A 20,214-nucleotide genomic window follows, 5' to 3' on the forward strand; every position below is an offset into this window, starting at 1 on the left:
AAGTCAGCTTCCTAGTTTTCCACGCCTGGGATGTGAACTGTGGATATGGTGGATGCCGTGTCTTCCACCCACATCAGAACCTGCCGGACTTCCTGGAAGGCTTGCCGGTTGCGCGTTCTTCCTTGGTGGTTGATGTATGCCACCGCTGTGGAGTTGTCCGACTGAAGTCGGATTTGCTTGCTGTCCAGCTGCTGTTGGAAGGTTTGTAGGGCAAGATACACTGCTCTGTGTTCAAGAACATTGATCTGAAGGGTGGACTCTTGCTGAGTCCACGTACCCTGAGCGCTGTGGTGGAGAAAAACTGCTCCCCACCCTGAAAGACTCGCGTCTGTCGTAACTATCGCCCAGGATGGGGATAGGAAGGACCTTCTTTTTGACCATGAGGTGGGAAGAAGCCACCACCGTAGAGATTCCTTGGCCGCCTGAGAAAGAAAGACGACTCTGTTGAGGGAGGTCGACTCCCCGTCCCATTGGCGGAGAATGTCACATTGTAGTGGACGCAGATGAAACTGCGCGAAAAGAACTGCCTCCATTGCTACCATCTTACGTAGGAAGTGCATGAGGCGTCTCAATGTGTGCGACTGGTTCTTAAAGAAGAGATTGCAGCCCGTAGTGAATGCTGTTTGTCTAGCGGAAGCTTCACTATCGCTGAGAGAGTATGAAACTCCATGCCTAGATATGTTAGCGATAGGGTCGGGGTCGGATCTGACTTCAAAAAGTTGATGATCCACCCAACACTCTAGAGAGTCTCCAGCGCAACGTTCGGGCAGTGTCGGCATGTTTCCTAAGAGAGTGCCTTGACAAGTAGATCGTCTAAATATGGGATCACAGAGTGACCCTGAGAGTGCAGGACTGTGACTACTGCTGCCCTGACCTTGGCGAAGACCAGTGGGACTGTCGCTAGCCGGAAGGTAGAGCTACGAACAGAAGGTGTTCGTCTGCTATAACGAAGCGTAGAAACGCTAGTGCTCTGGATCAATCGGCACGTGTGGATAAGCATCCTTGATGCCTAATGATGCTAGGAAATCTCCTTGGGACATTGAGGCGATGACATGGCGGAGGGATTACATCCGGAACCGCCTGGTGTCCACGAGCTTGCTGAGCAGTTTTAGATCCAGAACGGGACGGAACGGCCCGTTCTTATAGGCACCGCAAATAATCTGGGGTAAAAACCGTGACCTTGTTCCTGAAGAGGAACGGGGGTCATCACTCTTTCTGCCTATAGAGTGCACCCTGTTTGCAGAAGAGCAGCGGCTCGGCCGGGAGGTGGAGAAGTTCTGAAGAATCGAGTTGGAGGACGAGAAGTGAGCTCTATCCTGTACCCGTGAGACAGAATGTCTCACACCCAACGGTCATTGACCTATGGCAGCTAAATATCGCCAAGGCGGGTGAGCCTGCTACCGACCGAGGATGCGGAGAGAGGAGGCCGCAAGTCATGAGGAAGCCGCCTTGGAAGCGGGTTTTCAGACTGTCTCTTTTTTGGGCGTGACTGAGCCCGCCAAGAATCTGAGCTCCTCTGATCCTTTTGAGTCCACATTGGACGAGGAAAAATGGGACCTGCCCGAGCCTCGAAAAGACCGAAACCACGACTGCCTCCTGCTCTGTTGGGGTTTGTTGTGTCCGGGCTGAGGAAAGGATGAATCCTTACCCCTGGACTGTTTAATGGTTACATCCAAACGCTCACCAAACAGTCGGTCAGCAGAAAAAGGCAACTGGTTAAGCAACCTTTTTTGGAAGCAGAATCTGCCTTCCATTCACTTAACGAGCAGACGAGGCTCTGCTTAAAAACACGGAGCAGCGTAGGCTACTGCCGTACGGTTCGCAGAGTCTAGGGCAACCTGAATCGCGTAAGAAACAAATGCAGACATTTGAGAGGTTAAGGATGCCACCTGCGGCACAGATGTACGTGTAACCGTGTCAATCTGTGTAAGACAAGCTGAAATAGCTTGGAGTGCCCCAAGGGTGAGAATGCTGGGGCCAACGGTGCGCCGACAGTCTCATAGATGGATTTAGACCAGAGATCCATCTGTCTGTCAGTGGCATCTTTAAGTGCAGCTCCATCTCCCACTGCAACTATGGATCTAGCTACAAGCCTGGAGATTGGAGGATGCCGCTTGGGACACTGGGTCCAGTCCTTGACCACGTCAGGGGGCAGGGATAACGTGTATCCTAAGACGTTTGGAGAAGCGCATATCTGGATAAGTGTGGTGTTCCTGGACTGCCTCTCTGAAGGCAGAGTGGTCCAGAAAAATACGTGAAGCTGACTCCTCCACTGGAGGAGCTGGGTGAGAAATAACCAACATTCTATTGATGTACGCTATAAGAGTATTCACTATGGCGTCACCATTAGGTGTATCCAGATTGAGAGCGGTCTCAGGATCAGAATCCTGAGCCGCTACTTCCGCCTCATTACACAGAGAGTCCTTCTGCTAGGACCCTGATGAAACCGAGGGCCGCTCATAGTGAGCCCGCTTAGGCCGTCTGGGACTGACGTCTGTGCAGAGCCGTGACTCTGGGATGCGTGTGACACTCTCGGAGCTGTTAGTTGTTCACACTGAGGGGGGCCATGGATCAATGATTCAACAGTGCCCATGTTGTGAGAGACATGTCCGGACTGCTAGGCTTCTAGTATCATAGCCATAGTCTCAGAAAATCTGTCAGTAAATACTGCAGACACCGTCCTCATCCTCTGGCCATTAGCAGAGACTCCGGCTGAGTTAGACATAATGGGGGTCTATGTAACCTGCCGGCCGTATAGCCGTACATGCTGTACCGGCTGCATAGAAAAACATGTGGTTCTGCACCTTTGTTTTACACAGAGAATATGCTGATAACTCCTCCGCACAATCCAGGAGGGTATATACAACGTGCGACCAAACAGTGCAATGTATATAGTACAAGCATATCTATAAGTGCACTTCTGCACTAGTGGGGTTAGCACCACAGGTGCTGCTTAACGCCTGTTGCAGCGATTGTGTGACTATCAGAATGCCAGGGTCTTCCACACTTGTCTCTGTATCGTACAGAAACTGACACTAATGGCTGCCGGCGTCCTTGTAGAGAAGGAAGCCGTGGGCGTGCCTGAGAAAGTGCGGGAATCCGGTTTCACAGTGCACACAGTGAGAGGGGTGGAGTATGCAAAACATACTCCAGCTCTCAGCGCTGCTGTGCTATGCAGCGTCACGCCCCTACCCTGACTGTCAGGCCTGTGGGCGGTAACGAAGGGAGACTAGGCCCAGAAGCCGGGGACTCGAGTTAATAAGCGCGGCCGGCATATCAGTGCTGGCCGGCGCGGAAGTCCCCGGCGCACCACAAATCCCAGCGGCGCCTTAAATAAAAGTGGCAGCGGCGGTTAGCGCAGTAGTCACCCAATACACTAACACACCCAGCAACGCTGTGGTGTGCGATGGCACTAGTGCGGACAGCGCCGCTGTCCCTGGCGCACTAACACACCCAGCAGTGCTGCCGTGTGTCTGCGCGGTCCCCACAGGGACACAGAGTACCTCCATGTAGCAGGGCCATGTCCCTGAAGATACTCCGCTCCATGTCCAGCAGATACCAGGGGCTGTGGATGGAGCACGGTCTCAGTGCCTGGAGACCGATAGAATCCCACTTCACCCAGAGCCCTGTAAAAAGGGATGGGGAAGGAAGCAGCATGTGGGCTCCAGCCTCCGTACCCGCAATGGGTACCTCAACCTTAACAAACACCTCCGACATGAAGTGGGGTGAGAAGGGAGCATGCTGGGAGCCCTGTATGGGCCCTCTTTTCTTCCATCCGACATAGTCAGCAGCTGCTGCTGACTAAACAGTGGAGCTATGCGTGGATGTGTTGCCTCCTTCGCACAAAGCACAAAACTGGTGAGCCAGTGATCCCACTGGGGGTGTATAGCCAGAAGGGGAGGGGCCTTACACTTTTAAGTGTAATACTTTGTGTGGCCTCCGGAGGCAATAGCTATACACCCAATTGTCTGGGTCTCCCAATTAGGAGCGAAAAAGAAAGGGAATTTTGTTTACTTACCGTAAATTCCTTTTCTTCTAGCTCCAATTGGGAGACCCAGACAATTGGGTGTATAGCTACTGCCTCCGGAGGCCGCACAAAGTACTACACTTAAAAGTGTAAGGCCCCTCCCCTTCTGGCTATACACCCCCCCGTGGGAGCACGGGTCCTTCAGTTTTAGTGCAAAAGCAAGAAGGAGGAAAGCCAATAACTGTTTCAAAAACAAATTCAATCCGATAAACAATATCGGAGAACGTAAGTTATTAACATGAACAACATGTGCACCCGAAAAACAAATACCCTCAGAAAAACAGGGCGGGTGCTGGGTCTCCCAATTGGAGCTAGAAGAAAAGGAATTTACGGTAAGTAAACAAAATTCCTTTCTTCTTTTTCGCTCCTAATTGGGAGACCCAGACAATTGGGACGTCCAAAAGCAGTCCCTGGGTGGGTAAAATAATACCTCGCGATCGGGCTGTCAGGCAGCCCTTCCTTACAGGTGGGCCACCGCCGCCTGCAAGACTTGTCTACCTAGGCTGGCATCCGCCGAAGCGTAGGTATGCACCTGATAATGCTTGGTAAAAGTGTGCAGACTCGACCAGGTAGCCGCCTGGCACACCTGCTGAGCCGTAGCCTGATGCCGTAATGCCCAGGACGCACCCACGGCTCTGGTAGAATGGGCCTTCAGTCCAGAAGGAGACGGAAGCGCAGCAGAACGGTAGGCGTGTAGAATTGGTTCCTTGATCCACCGCGCAAGGGTGGATTTGGAAGCTTGCGACCCTTTATGCTGACCAGCGACCAGGATAAAGAGTGCATCCGAACGGCGCAGAGACGCCGTGCGGGAAATGTAGATCCTGAGTGCTCTCACCAGGTCCAACAGATGTAAACCCTTTTCAAATTGGTGAACTGGATGCGGACACAAAGATGGTAAAGTGATATCCTGATTGAGATGAAAGGAAGATACCACCTTGGGAAGAAACTCTGGAATTGGACGCAGTACTACCTTGTCTTGGTGAAACACCAGGAAGGGAGATTTGCAAGATAACGCCGCCAGCTCTGACACTCTCCGAAGAGACGTGACCGCCACCAGAAAAGCCACTTTCTGTGAAAGCCGAGGAAAGGAAATCTCCTTCATAGGCTCGAAAGGTGGCTTCTGGAGAGCAATCAGAACCTTGTTCAGATCCCAGGGTTCCAATGGCCGCTTGTAAGGGGGAATGATATGACAAACCCCTTGCAGGAACGTGCGTACCTTAGGAAGTCGCGCCAGGCGCTTCTGAAAGAATACGGATAGCGCAGAAACTTGTCCTTTAAGGGAGCTAAGCGACAAACCTTTTTCCAACCCAGACTGCAGGAAGGAAAGAAAAATAGGCAATGCAAATGGCCAGGGAGAAACTCCCTGAGCAGAGCACCAAGATAAGAATATCTTCCACGTTCTGTGGTAGATCTTGGCGGAGGATGGTTTCCTAGCCTGTCTCATGGTGGCAACAACATCATGAGATAAACCTGAGGTCCCTAGGATCCAGGACTCAATGGCCACACAGTCAGGTTCAGGGCCGCAGAATTCAGATGGAAAAACGGCCCTTGAGACAGCAAGTCTGGACGGCCTGGTAGCGCCCACGGTTGTCCTACCGTGAGATGCCACAGATCCGGGTACCACGACCTCCTTGGCCAGTCTGGAGCGACGAGAATGGCGCAACGGCAGTCGGACCTGATTTTGCGGATCACTCTGGGCAATAATGCCAGAGGTGGGAACACATAAGGTAGTCGGAACTGCGACCAATCCTGAACTAAGGCGTCTGCCGCCAGAGCTCGGTGATCGTGAGACCGTGCCATGAAAACCGGGACCTTGTTGTTGTGCCGTGACGCCATCAGGTCGACGTCCGGCATCCCCCAGCGGCGACAGATCTCCTGAAACACGTCTGGGTGAAGGGACCATTCCCCTGCGTCCATGCCCTGGCGACTGAGAAAGTCTGCTTCCCAGTTTTCCACGCCTGGGATGTGAACTGCGGATATGGTGGATGCTGTGTTTTCCACCCACGTCAGAATCCGCCGGACTTCTTGAAAGGCTTGTCGACTGCGTGTTCCCCCTTTGGTGGTTGATGTACGCCACCGCTGTGGAATTGTCCGACTGAATCCGGATCTGCTTGCCCTCCAGCCACTGTTGGAAGGCTCGCAGAGCAAGATAGACTGCTCTGATTTCCAGAACATTGATCTGAAGGGTGGACTCTCTCTGAGTCCACGTACCCTGAGCCCTGTGGTGAAGAAACACTGCTCCCCACCCTGATAGGCTCGCATCTGTCGTGACCACCGCCCAGGATGGGGGTAGGAACGACTTTCCTTTTGACAATGAGGTGGGAAGAAGCCACCATCGGAGAGAGTCCTTGGTTGCCTGAGAGAGGGAGACATCCCTGTCGAGTGACGTCGACTTCCCGTCCCATTGGCGGAGAATGTCCCATTGTAGAGGGCGCAGATGAAACTGCGCGAAAGGGACTGCTTCCATTGCTGCCACCATCTTCCCTAGGAAATGCATGAGGCGCCTCAATGAGTGGGACTGGTTCTGCAGGAGAGATTGCACCCCTGTCTGCAGAGAGCACTGCTTGTCCAGTGGAAGCTTCACTATCGCTGAGAGAGTATGAAACTCCATGCCAAGATATGTTAGTGATTGGGTCGGGGTTAGATTTGACTTTGAAAAGTTGATAATCCACCCGAAACTCTGGAGAGTCTTCAGTGCCACGTTCAGACTGTGTTGGCATGCCTCTTGAGAGGGTGCCTTTATAAGTAGATCGTCCAAATACGGGATCACGGAGTGACCCTGCGAGTGCAGGACAGCTACTACTGCTGCCATGACCTTGGTGAAGACCCGAGGGGCTGTTGCCAGCCCGAAAGGTAACGCTACGAACTGCAGGTGTTCGCTTTCTAGAACGAAGCGTAGAAAACGCTGATGCTCTGGCGCAATCGGCACGTGAAGATAAGCATCCTTGATGTCTATTGATGCTAAGAAATCTCCTTGAGACATTGAGGCTATGACGGAGCGGAGAGATTCCATCCGGAACCTCCTGGTTTTTACGTGTTTGTTGAGCAATTTTAGATCCAGGACGGGCCGAAAGGACCCGTCCTTCTTTGGCACCACAAACAGATTGGAGTAAAAACCGTGACCTTGTTCCTGAAGAGGAACGGAAGTCACCACTCCTTCCGCCTTTAGAGCGGCCACCGCCTGCAGCAGAGCATCGGCTCGGTCGGGCGGTGGGGAAGTTCTGAAGAAACGAGTTGGAGGACGAGAGCTGAACTCTATCCTGTACCCGTGAGACAGAATGTCCCTCACCCAACGGTCTTTGACCTGTGACAGCCAAATGCCGCCAAAGCGGGAGAGCCTGCCACCGACCGAGGATGCGGAGAGAGGAGGCTGAGAGTCATGAGGAAGCCGTCTTGGTAACGGTTCTTCCTGCTGTCTTTTTTGGAACCTCTCTGATCCTTTTGAGTCCTTTTGGACGAGGAGAATTGGGACCTGCCTGAGCCTCGAAAGGACCGAAAACCAGACTGACCCCTCCTTTGTTGGGGCTTGTTTTGTCTGTGTTGAGGTAAGGATGAGTCCTTACCCTTGGAGTGTTTAATGATTTCATCCAAACGCTCCCCAAACAATCGGTCACGAGAAAAGGGCAAACTGGTTAAGCACTTCTTGGAAGCAGAATCTGCTTTCCATTCTCTCAACCACAGGGCCCTGCGCAAAACCACGGAGTTGGCTGACGCCACCGCCGTACGGCTCGTAGAGTCCAGGACAGCATTAATCGCGTAAGACGCGAATGCAGACATTTGAGAGGTCAATGGTGCCACCTGCGGGGCAGATGTACGTGTGACCGAGTCGACTTGTATAAGCCCAGCTGAAATAGCTTGGAGTGCCCATACGGCTGCGAAAGCTGACGCCAACGACGCTCCAATAGCTTCATAGATGGATTTCAGCCAGAGCTCCATCTGCCTGTCAGTGGCATCTTTAAGTGCCGCTCCATCTTCTACTGCAACTAAGGATCTAGCTGCAAGCCTGGAGATTGGAGGGTCCACCTTGGGACACTGGGTCCAACCCTTGACCACGTCAGGGGGAAAAGGATAGCGTGTATCTTTAAGCCGTTTAGAAAACCGCTTCTCAGGATAAGCGTGGTGTTTCTGGATTGCATCTCTAAAGTCAGCGTGGTCCAGAAAAGTGCTTAATTTACGCTTGGGGTATCTGAAATGGAATTTCTCCTGCTGTGAAGCTGCCTCCTCCTCAGTAGGAGCTGGCGGAGAAATATCTAACATCCTATTGATGGACGCTATAAGATCATTCACTATGGCGTCACCATCCGGTGTATCCAGATTGAGAGCGGACCCAGGATCAGAATCTTGATCAGTTACATCCGCCTCATCACCCATAGATTCGTCCCGCTGGGATCCTGACCAGTGAGACGAAGTTGAGGGCCCCTCATAACGAGCCCGCTTAGGTTGTCTGGGACTGTTGTCCGAGTCAGAATCGTCACCCTGGGGTGCATGTGACACCCCCGGAGCTTGGAAGTGTGCCAGCTGAGGGGGACCAGGGAGCAATGATGCCACAGTGTCCATGGTCTGAGTTACTGGTCTAGACTGCAATGTTTCAAGAATCTTTGACATGGTCATAGACAATCTGTCAGCAAAAGCTGCAAACTCCGTTCCTGTCACCTGGACAGCATTCACAGGTGGTACACTCTGGGTCACGTCCAGCAGAGGCCCCGGCTGTGCAAGTGCCACAGGGGCCGAGCACTGCACACAATGGGGGTCAGTGGAACCTGCCGGTAGAGCAGCCGCACATGCGGTACAGGCAGAATATAATGTCTGTGCCTTGGCACCCTTGCGTTTAGCGGACGACATGCTGTTGCCTCCTTGTAATCTAGGAGGGTATATAGCCGAGAATCACCAGCGACCGTACAGTACAAAGTATTTGCAAACACAAAATACTCAGTATACAAACGGCACAAGTGGGGGTGAGCCCTTGAGGGCTGCTTACCGCCCGCTGAACAGCGGGTATGAGGCCGTAGAATCCCGTGTCTGGGTCTCCCCGTCTCCCCTCTGCAGCTCAGCGTGCAGGCAGGAATGGCTGCCGGCGTTCTGTGAAGAGGGGCGGACCGTGGGCGTGCCACAAACAAAGAGCGGGAAACTGCGTCCTACTGTGCCTGGTGTGAGGGCTGGAGTATGTAAAAAAGACTCCAGCCCTCAGCGCTGATGCTCTGTACAGCGTCCCGCCCTCCTCCTGACTGGCAGGTGCGGAGGCGGGAACGAACGAACTAGGCCGCAAAAGCCGGGGACTGTAGTAATAAGCGCGGCCGTGATATATGCACGGCCAGCGCGGAAGTCCCCGGCGCACCACAAGTCCCAGCCGCGTCGCAGTCCCAGCGGCCGGCGCGACCGTTCTCCCCGAGTCTACCCACTCAGCTAAGCTGAAGTGAGGAAATGGCACAAGCGCAGCAGCGCTGATGTCCCCGGCGCACTAACACACCCAGCAATGCTGCGGTGTGCGCGCGTATGCACAGGGACACGGAGTACCTTGACGGAGCAGGGCCATGTCCCTGACGATACTCAGCTCCAAATCCAGCGGCTTCTCCAGGGGCTGCGGATGGAGCACGGTCTCTGTGCCTGGAGACCGGTAAAATCCCACTTCGCCCAGAGCCCTAATGGGGATGGGGAAGGAATCAGCATGTGGGCTCCAGCCTCCGTACCCGCAATGGGTACCTCAACCTTAACAAGCACCACCGACAGAAAGTGGGGTGAGAAGGGAGCATGCTGGGGACCCTGTATGGGCCCTCTTTTCTTCCATCCGACATAGTCAGCAGCTGCTGCTGACTAAACAGTGGAGCTATGCGTGCGTGTCTGACCTCCTTCGCACAAAGCAAAAAACTGAAGGACCCGTGCTCCCACGGGGGGGTGTATAGCCAGAAGGGGAGGGTCCTTACACTTTTAAGTGTAGTACTTTGTGCGGCCTCCGGAGGCAGTAGCTATACACCCAATTGTCTGGGTCTCCCAATTAGGAGCGAAAAAGAAATGTTATTTAGCAACTATTTTGTGACCTATCTCAGATTTATAGGCATAAAATTTCAAAGTTCAAAATTTTTGCCAAATTTCCGAAATTTTCACAAACGCAAAAAATATACTAAATTTACCACTATCATGAAGTACAATATGTCACGAAAAAAATTGTCAGAATTGCCGGGATCCGTTGACTCGTTCCAGAGTTATAACCTGTCAAAGTGACACTGGTCAGAATTGCCAAAAATGGCCCGGTCATTAGGGTGTTTTAGTGGCTGAGGGTGAAGGGGTTAACGTGTATATAATCTTTCATTCCAGTACCTTTGTGAAAATGGAAGAGTAGACGATATATTTTCAGACCCTTACTATATTAGGTTCACGGAGTGGTTTCACCAAGTCCTGACGACATTTCAGCCAAGAATTACAACCCTCGGTAAGCAATCCAATATTCTGTAATTGGTTAATATTCCGGAAAAGTTACACATCTTGATGCTTGAAGGGTTTTGCGTGTGGATTTATGACCCCATCTGCTCAAAGGGGGAAATTTTTACTGTTCTTCTAAGGCATTGTCCCTCCTTGCTCTCCTTTCCCATTGCTCTTCCCAGATTTACCTGAAGAATCTTGCATCTTTTATGACTGCTTTGACCAGTACACACGTAGGATCTTCCAGAGTGAAAAAATGTCTCCTTATCCTACTTCTCATGTGTCGGCCCAAGCAGTGATGAAAGTTGAGGCACCCTTTTAACCCCTTAACGACCCATGACGTACTGGGTGCGTCATGGATAGTGTGAGGTTAATCCCCGCCCCCTGCCGTGGGCAGGACGCGGCGATCCGCGCATATATCAGCTGTTTTCAACAGCTGAAATGTGTGCCTGCTAGTCGCGGGTGGAATCGGTGGACCATTAACCCCTTACATCTCGCTGCCAAAAGATGTATATGCACACCGCCATTACAATGACTTACCCCGCCCCCATCGGAAGTCACGTGACATGATCACGTGACTTCCGGTGGTTGCCATGATAGCACAGGGTCATGTGATGACGCCTGTAGCTAACATGAGTCACTTCCTCTCAATGCCGGAATACAGCCGGCACTGAAAGTAAAGCACCAAATCTGCAGTTCTGTGCTCTGTAGCTGTGCTCTGCAGATAGTGCAGAGCGATCGGATTGCTGTTCGCTATAGCCCCCTAGGGGGACTAGTAAAATAAAGAAAGTTAAAAAAAAAAAAAAGTTTTAAAAAATTAAAAAAACCTAAAAGTTCAAATCACCCCCCTTTCACCCCATTGAAAATTAAAGGGTTAAAAAATACACATTTGGTATCGCCGCGTTCACAAATGCCCGATCTATCAAAATATAAAATCAATTGGCCTGATCAGTAAACGGCGTAGCGGCAAAAAAAATTCCAAACTCCAAAATTACGTTTTTGTTTGTTTTTTTTTTTTTGTTTTTTTTTTGGTCGCCGTAAATTAATTTTACGCAAAAATGCAATAACAGGCGATCAAAACGTAGCATCTGCGCAAAAATGGTACCGTTAAAAACATCAGCTCGAGTCGCAAAAAAAAATAAGCCGTCACTGAGCCTCAGATCCCGAAAAATGTGAACGCTACGGGTTTTGGAAAATGGCGCAAAATGTGCGCCACTTTTTTTGGACAAGCTTGCGAATTTTTTCTAACCCCTTAAATACAAGTAAACCTATTCATGTTTGGTGTCTACAAACGAGCACCGACCGCGGGCATCACAATGACACATCAGTTTTACCATATAGTGAACACTGTGAATAAAATATCCCAAAAACTATTGTGCGATCACACTTTTTTTTTTTTTTTTGCAATTTTTCCGCACTTGGAATTTTTTTTTGCTGTTTTCCAGTACACCATATGGTAAAACTTATGGTTTCATTTAAAAGTACAACTCGTCCCGCAAAAAAACAAGCCCTCATATGTCAAGATTGACAGAAAAATAAAAAAAGTTATGGCTCTTGGAAGAAACAGAGTAAAAAAAAAAAAAAACAAAAAAAACCAGAAAAACACAAAATGCCCGGGGGCTGAAGGGGTTAATATTTGCCTCCAAGACTTTACGCAGCCATACAACAGATTCCTATTATGTCCAAGGTGGGAAAACCCCTTTAAATCTACCAATATAGGGTGGAAGGCAAGGGGGCTCCCCAGTCAATGCTATCCTTGTATTCCCGTGAAGTCTTGCTATGGGCGGTTATTATATTCTGCAGTATTGCAGCATATTGTCTATTACTTTTTGTATATTTATTTCATGAGATTAATTTTGAATATTGTTTTCCAGGTTTCATCATTCCCAGCCATGTGACAGAGGAGATGCTGTGGGAGTGCAAACAGCTGGGTGCCCATTCTCCTGCTACATTACTTACTACACTTATGTTTTTTAACACAAAGTAAGTCTGTACAGGGTGTGCCATGTATGCGTATACGGGTGTCCTGTACTGTCAATAGGGGATTACCAGTATACACTGCACAGTACTGTATCATGGCATGAGTATATAGCTGCTCTCTATAGAATATCTAGTAGAGGTGTCCTATCGGGACGGTAGGACTACCCTGATAGATGACACTTTGTTGGATGCTCTGACATTTACCCTTATAATTACTGGAGTTTAAAGGCCGCGTTCTAGAGTACCGTACTTTTTTATGGCACTGTAGAATAAGTGAAGAATGGAGGACACACCACCAGGAGCTAGTACCCAGCTGTCAGACACACTAGCTCCTGTTCTAGCTGCTGGGACTGGACCGTTACACGCAAAAGTATACGGAGCCATACATTTTTGTGAGCTCGGAGAAGCTAACATGAAAACCTTTGATTACATATACTATTAGCGTGAGCCTCGGCTGTCATTTTTAAGACTGTTCTCTCTCAAATGTTGCAGTGTTTAAGAGCAAAGCATACATGTGCAATATAGGGACCAGTGTCTGATTCATCCTGTCCATGGTTTGGCCACTATGAATCAGCCAACAGGTTCCCTTTAACCATTTCATCACTGCTGTCAAGAGAGTGGCATGACCGACTGAAGAGGACCTCCTCGCCCTTCGATTGTCAAGTTAGCTGTTTACATAGTTAATGGACTTGTGTACCCCTGTGCAGTCAACCCTGGGGGGACCTAGCTAGGACTCCAAGGTTGTCTGTATACTGATTGGAAATTCACCCAGACTTAAGTTGTGCAGTCTCAGTAAACTTTGGCTCATCTTTCAGCTGCCCTTGTCATGGACTGCTGTACATTGCTGCTATAACTTATGCCACCATGTATCTGTTTGGTTGTGCTAACCATTTATCAAAAAATTGGCATCATTTAAACATTTTGACATGGAAAAAAACCAAAAGTAGTCTCATTTTGGGGCATCAAGCATTAAGCAAAAAATATCCAGCCGAGTTTGCAGTTAGGACTCATTGTGTTACCCTCACAGGCTTGTGTCACAATGACATTAAACAGAAGTGTAAAAATAAGCATGAATTTAAAAAGCATGCAAAACTGTAAAAATGAACTGTTTAGCTGTAGCCATACTGCTAATCTGCAAGAAAATAGTTTTTAAACGTGTACAGCAGCCTAATTGAAAGTTTGGCTACAGGGAGAAAATGAAGTTATGTTCTCCCTGTAGCCGCTTGCTTCCAGTCATCAGGGCGGCGTGGGGGTCTGAGAACATGCAGTGCTCACTACACTGAGCGCACTGCAGTCACTCCACCCGCTTCTTGACTGGTGGTCTGCTCTGCAGAGAGTGTCATCCTGACTGCAGGTAAATGCTGTTTTGGGGGGGATTTTTTACTGACAGGTTCCCTTTTTAAGTTTTATTTTTATTTACACTCCCAAACCAGATATTTTTTGTTGAAAACAGTCGACCAGCACCTGAGATTGGCTTTCTCCAAGGTCCTGAGACAAACTAAAAAGAATCCATCAAACCCAAAAGATAAAAGCACCAGCATCCGATACCTTAAGGCCTTTGGAATCCACCAGACGGGGCAACAGAAAGGTATGATCTTGGCTTGTGACTACGATTTGTGTCCATAACTTGGCAATGATGTATTATTCAAACTTGTTCTCATTTCAGGTTTTCCAGTTACAGATGACATGTATGCCGAGCAAACGGAGAATCCTGAAAATCCCCTGCGATGTCCCATTAAACTTTATGATTTCTACCTCTTCAAATGGTATGGAAAACATCATGGGATTCTCTGTTTGGGGATTAAATAAGGAATGAACCAACTACAATTGCAATACATGGGAAACAAAAATGTGGTTACAGTTTCCACAAACTTCTGAATAGTTTTTGTAACTTCTAAAAATTTAAAACTTTTACAAGTTTGATATCGGCGGAACCGTTCTGACCTGTTGTTGCAGGTAGTGATGAGCGAGCGTGCTCACCAATTGAGAATAGAGTACAGAGTATAATAGAAGTCAATGGAAAACTCGAGCAGATTTAAAGGGAACCAATCACCAGAATTTTCATATGTAACCTAAAGCCAGTGCTATACTGGCACCATCAGGCTGATTCTATACATAGTTTTAGTGGTCAGTTAGGATTTATAGGTTTTGAAATCCAAGAAAGTAAAGTTTATAAAATCAGCAGCTTCTTGAGTGACAGCAGCTGAGGATCAGATAATATCTGGGGGGTATTCATACTTATCCCCTCCCCCTGTTAGAATTAGCATAAGTATTATACAATCGACTTAACCCTTCACTAGCAGGACCTGTGTGAGGTCATACCCATGTGACCAGAAGGGGCGGAGACTCAGCCAACAAAGCGGATACCAGGAAGCAACATCTTTCTGTTTGCTGAGGCCCCGCCCCTTCTGGTCACATGGGTATGACCTCACACAGGTCCTGCTAGTGAAAAATTAAATCTATTTGTATAATATTTATGCAAATTCTAACAGGGCGAGGGGATAACTCTTGAATACCCCCCAGATATTATCTGATCCTCAGCTGCTGTCACTCAAGAAGCTGCTGATTTTATAAAGTTTACTTTCTTGGATTTCAAAACCTAAACATCCGAGCTGACCACTACAGGTATGTATAGACTCAGCCTGATAGTGCCAGTATAGCACTGGCTTTAGGTTATATATGAAAATCCTGATGATTGGTTCCCTTTAAATACCGATGCTCGATCGGGTAACAAGCAATGGCGAGAATACTTGCTCATCATCAGTTGCAGTTAGTTGGTGGGGAGGTGGATGTTTTCATTTGACCCCATTGTTAATTTCCCCCCACCCCAATTTTGTAGTACAATGAATGGTGTCATTCAAAACTACAACCCATCCCACAAAATAACAGTTCTATGTACAGCTGTTAGAAAAATTAAAAAGTGAAGGCCCTTGGAAGATGAAAAACAAAAAATTACCCAGTCCTTAAGGGAGTTGTCCGACAAACTCCAAAAATATTTTACGCAAGGCTGTGCTGTATTGTCATATAAAACATCCCTACATTATTTTATTTTTTTGGTTTCTAACTTTTGTTCCTCTTGAATTATCACTTTATTCTCTGCAGCTCTTTATTTACATGCAGCTCAACCAAACTTTACTTTTGTTTCCTTGGTTGCCAAACCTCAGTCAGAGCTGTCACAGCCCGGCCTCACTGTCCAGCCCCGCCCTCTGCCCACCTTCTGCACACTCATTGGCTGTCAGTATTCTGCCTAGCACAGACATCTAGGAGAGCACAATATGGGCACATATAATGTAGTACTGTGCCCATTCTTGTCCACATCGTTTCGTGTAATGTGCCCCATCCTTGTGCCCATCCTGCTCATCCTATAGTAATGGCCCCTTTCCTGGTCCTTTTCCATCATGTAGTAGTGCCCCCCTTGTGCGCCATACTTCACAAATCCTTCTCACCTGTTCCCTCGGTGTCCAGCCTCTGACAGCGCTTTATATCAGAGGACAGGTTCCCTGGTGCTGCTCAGATGGGAGCTCTGTATACAGCTACTGCAATGATCAGCTGCTACCTCTGATTGGCCGGTGGCTGATCATTGCAGTAGCTGTATACAGAGCTCCCATCTGAACAGCGCTGGGAAATCTGTCCTCTGATATAAAGCGCTGACTGCGCAGCCCCAGCACAGACAGCGGTCAGCAAGGGGACCACTGCCTGCGTGCTGCAAGAAGCATCGGGGGCCGCAGGTGACAGCGCTTTACATATGACAGATTCCCTGGCGCTGTTCAGATGGGAGCTCTCTTCTCTAGTGAGTGATCAGTTGCTGCCTCTGATTGGCTGATGGCTGATCATTGCAATAGCTGTATACAGAGCCAGTGTCCGAGCAGCGCCCGGGAATCTGATTCTCTTGATGAATGCTGCCGGTGTAGGGGCCGCTGCTGACTGTGCTTTATATCAGAGGACAGATTTCCAGACGTTGTGCAGGGATGAGCTCTCTATGCAGCTTCTCCAGTGATCCGCTGCTGGCCTTTGATTGGCTGGCGGCTGATCATTGCAGTAGCTGTATATAGAGCTCACATCTGCACAGAACCAAGGAATCTGTCTTCTGTTATAAAGCGCTGTCATTGACCCCCAGCACAGGCAGTGATCAGCAAGGGGCCGTATGTAGCATAGCGGCAGTATCTTAGACCACTGCACTACAGAATGTGTGGGAGGCTGCGGGGGAATGTGGGCGGGGACTCCACGCACGGTACCAGCCCAGCAGGGTGTTAACATGAAGTGGCTGTGAAGCCCGTCAACAATGTCCTGCCCCTGTAGACGTGACATCACAGCAGGAACGGTCACATGACCGCTCTGTCGGGGGAGAGGAGCTGACAGCAGGGCAGGTAGGTAGTTACTATCTACTTACCTGCCCCAATGTAGCCCAATAGTGAAATGACAAGAAAAAAGCAAAATAAGTTGGATAACCCCTTTAAGGGGTATTTCCAGAAGTGAAGGTTATTTTCTATCCAAAGGATAGGAAATAACTTACTGATTGCAAGAGTAAACTAGTGCGACCTCGAACAATCCCAAGAATGAGATGGAGATGTGCATGCTCAACCTCCACTATTCATTATCTAGGGTTACCTCACCCTTCTATATAAATACGACGAGTGCAATCAGAAAAAAAAAAAATCGGACCGATGAATGCTGATCTGCAATTTTTTTTTTTTTTCCCTCGGCTCTATTTGGCCTGAGGAAAATAAAAATCACAGCATGCTGCGTATGGTTACGTAAAACATCTGAGACTCGCTAATGCTGGTCAATAGGTGCAAGATAAAAAACACATGGCACACAGACCATCCATATGCTGTCCGTTACAGATACATGACTATTCTGTAGCATATACTGTAATTAGTCCTGTAAATGATTGTAAAATAATAGCTGCTGAGAAAACAAAACAAAACGCATTGCATATGGCTGCCAGGCAGGAGAAACATTGTGCACTTGCATGACATATGGAATTCCAATGCAGTACAGCACAGCACTTCTGGCGCTTTCTCCGGGTGCTTCGGTAGGACCCAAATCTGTAATCAAAGAAGGAAATACCCGAGCACTCCCAATAGTCAAAAAACAAAATTAATTTTATTCTGCTAGGTAGCAATTCCCGTGTGTATAGCTAAAGATTTTTTCAGTCATAGTAGAATGACCTTCATAAATTTACATGCTACTGGATGAGTGGCGTGTGCCGTGACAGTGGTATCCACCGGTTTGTGAGTGACCACATAGTGGTGGATACCGCTGTCCACAACCCACGCCACCCATCCAGGCGGTTCCACATCCAGTAGCATGTAAATTTATGAAGGTTATTCTACTGTGACTGAAAACCTCTTCAGCTATACACACGGGAATTACTACCTAGCAGGATAAAGTTATTCTTGTTTTTTTGACCATTCGGAGTGCCCGGGTATTTTTACTTTGATTATCTGGAATACCAAACAGATTTCACTTTCCCCACTTTGGAATGAAAACCGGAGCAATTTTATATACGCAGATGTGAGAGAACCCTAAAGGAGTGCTGAAAATAGCAGAGAGCTGCGCTTAGTGATTTTTAGGATTGCTGGTGGTCCGACACAAGATCCACATTGAAAGAGTAACGCTGCTTTCACACACCAGGTTTTTGGTATCAGGCACGATCCGGCGAAAAATCTGAGGCGACGGATCCGGCGAATAAACGGATCAGTTGCATTAGTTTTTTCCATCAGTTCCTTCAGTTTTTTTGATGGATCCGTTGTGATACTGAGCATGCTCCATTCAAAAAAACGGATCTGTCGTCCGTATCCAATTTTTGCTGCATTACGCCGGATCCGGCGTCCATAGGCTTTCATTGTAAATCACGCCGCCGGACCGGCGCGATACGTTTGTAGTGTTTTTTTGTCTCCGGCAAAAAAAAAAAAAAATCAGCATCCTATCCAGCCGCCGGATCAGCTATTTACACCAGATCCGGTGCACGCCGGATAAATTGCAAGGCCATGCAGCACAATCCGGCGCGAGTACAAGTGTACGACGAAATAAAAATGGATCCGGCGGCATCTGGAATCCGCTAGATTGTGCCGCACGGCAAAACATCAGATGTGTAAAAGCAGCCTTAAAGCATCAAGATTTATTTCTTTATTTCTTTATTTATTTTTTTGTTTGTAGATTGGGGATCTGGGTCCCCACCAGTCACTCTATAGACCCTAAATAGTGCACAGCTCCTGCTTAAATGAGCATAGTAAGGATTCAATAGAAAGCATGGGCTTCATTCTGTACTTTCTATTGAATCCGCACCCTGCTCTGTCGGCGCTCTTTAACCTGTACAGATTTTTAAAAGGAAGGTTCTTGGGTCACAAATTGGCCAATTCCTGAGAGCCCACCAACCACAACAAGGCCACCTTTCTGTGGTAGGGACCCAGACGTAATATTTATCAGACATCTCTCCGGGGATAAAAGCTACAAAATATAAAGGACCGAGAAGGTCAACCAAATATAGAGGCAGTCACCATTTCCAATAGTGCTACAAAAAATTTGCCAATTTGTGTGCCAAGTACTTCCATTTCCTACGTCTAAATATCTTAAATCTCAGGCAACATGCTGTCTAATCCTTGCTCTTCTTTCATTTCTAGCCCACAGAGCGTGAAAGGTCGAAATGACACGTTTTACTTGACGCCAGAGCCAGTGGTGGCCCCTAACAGTCCAATCTGGTACTCCACCCAGCCAATAAGCCGAGAGCAGATGGAGCAGATGTTGACCCGAATCCTAATTGTCCGTGAAATCCAGGAAGCCATTGTGGTCGCCGGCGCCACCAACATGCACTAAACAAGCGGTTACAGACGCGGAGGGAATGTGATGGTGAAATAAAATGTACAGACTTTTACACTAAAGACGATGCCTACTTTTTTTTTCTATTGGTGTAGTAATGAGGCCCTTTTAGGCTTCTTCTGTTTAAAAATAAAGTATAAGAAACCCCAATCTGCATCTTATCAAACTATACACAATTGTTTAAATCTACGAGTACCAAATTCTAAATGAATCTGGAAGATAGTCCTGTATAGGGAGGGGGGGATTGTAGACATACATTTTGTCTTCCTGCATTTCAAGGGTTTACATGATGGACTATTGTGGAAGCAGTCGCCTATTTTCTTGCCTATAAGGACTTGTATTCTGAAGGAAAACAAAGTGTTTAACGATTTTATATTGTTATGTATACAAAAAAATCCACATAAGCCTAAATATATCGACTTCTTCTCATCTGGCCCAGGTATCAAGGCCTTAAACTGCTGGCATATGAGCCTGTGTACATTTCTTGTAATATAATATTGTGTATCTGCTGCAGATATATCCAGATTTCTCATTTGTTCCTAATCTTTCTTGTTTTATTAAGAATGATAAGCATGTCTTTTTTTAACATGCAACCGAGCCGTGTGTTTTATTTTCAGGTCTGGCCTTTTTGGTATTGGGTATCTGTAGGCCATTGGATAGGGGGCTATCAAGGTAGCTAAACTTTAAAAGAAATCTATCCGAAGGATTTCATTCCCAAACTACCGTATTTTTCGTTTTATAAGACGCACCGGATTATAAGATGCACCCCAAATTTGGAGGGAGAAAAAAGGTAACTAAAAAAAAATATATATGGGGTCCAGTTTATAATCTGGTGGTGTTTTACAAGGGAGAGGGGGCAGCAGCAGAGCGGGAGTCATAAAAGGCAGCGGCAGTACTGGATTACTGAAATACTGCGAGTAGTATAGAGGTGGGGGGGGGCCCAGATACTCACTGTGGGCTCTGCTCTG

The 20,214-nt window shown here is 48.1% G+C and overlaps 1 protein-coding gene across 2 annotated transcripts in view; it reads left to right on the forward strand.

Annotated features, from left to right (window-relative positions):
* QRICH1 (glutamine rich 1) overlaps positions 1–19,839 on the forward strand; it is a 75,003-nt gene extending 55,164 nt beyond the window's left edge. For both annotated transcript variants that reach the window (XM_075321480.1, XM_075321481.1), the window contains 5 exons: positions 10,340–10,454; positions 12,319–12,427; positions 13,858–14,012; positions 14,091–14,190; positions 19,051–19,839. In XM_075321480.1, the coding sequence (XP_075177595.1) occupies positions 10,340–10,454; positions 12,319–12,427; positions 13,858–14,012; positions 14,091–14,190; positions 19,051–19,243 (672 nt within the window). In that variant the 3' untranslated portion in view covers positions 19,244–19,839. The remainder of the gene's footprint in view (positions 1–10,339; positions 10,455–12,318; positions 12,428–13,857; positions 14,013–14,090; positions 14,191–19,050) is intronic.
* The last annotated feature ends 375 nt before the right edge of the window (positions 19,840–20,214 follow it).

Source organism: Anomaloglossus baeobatrachus, chromosome 8 (genome assembly GCF_048569485.1).
Source record: "Anomaloglossus baeobatrachus isolate aAnoBae1 chromosome 8, aAnoBae1.hap1, whole genome shotgun sequence".
NCBI classification, from domain to species: Eukaryota; Metazoa; Chordata; class Amphibia; order Anura; family Aromobatidae; genus Anomaloglossus; species Anomaloglossus baeobatrachus.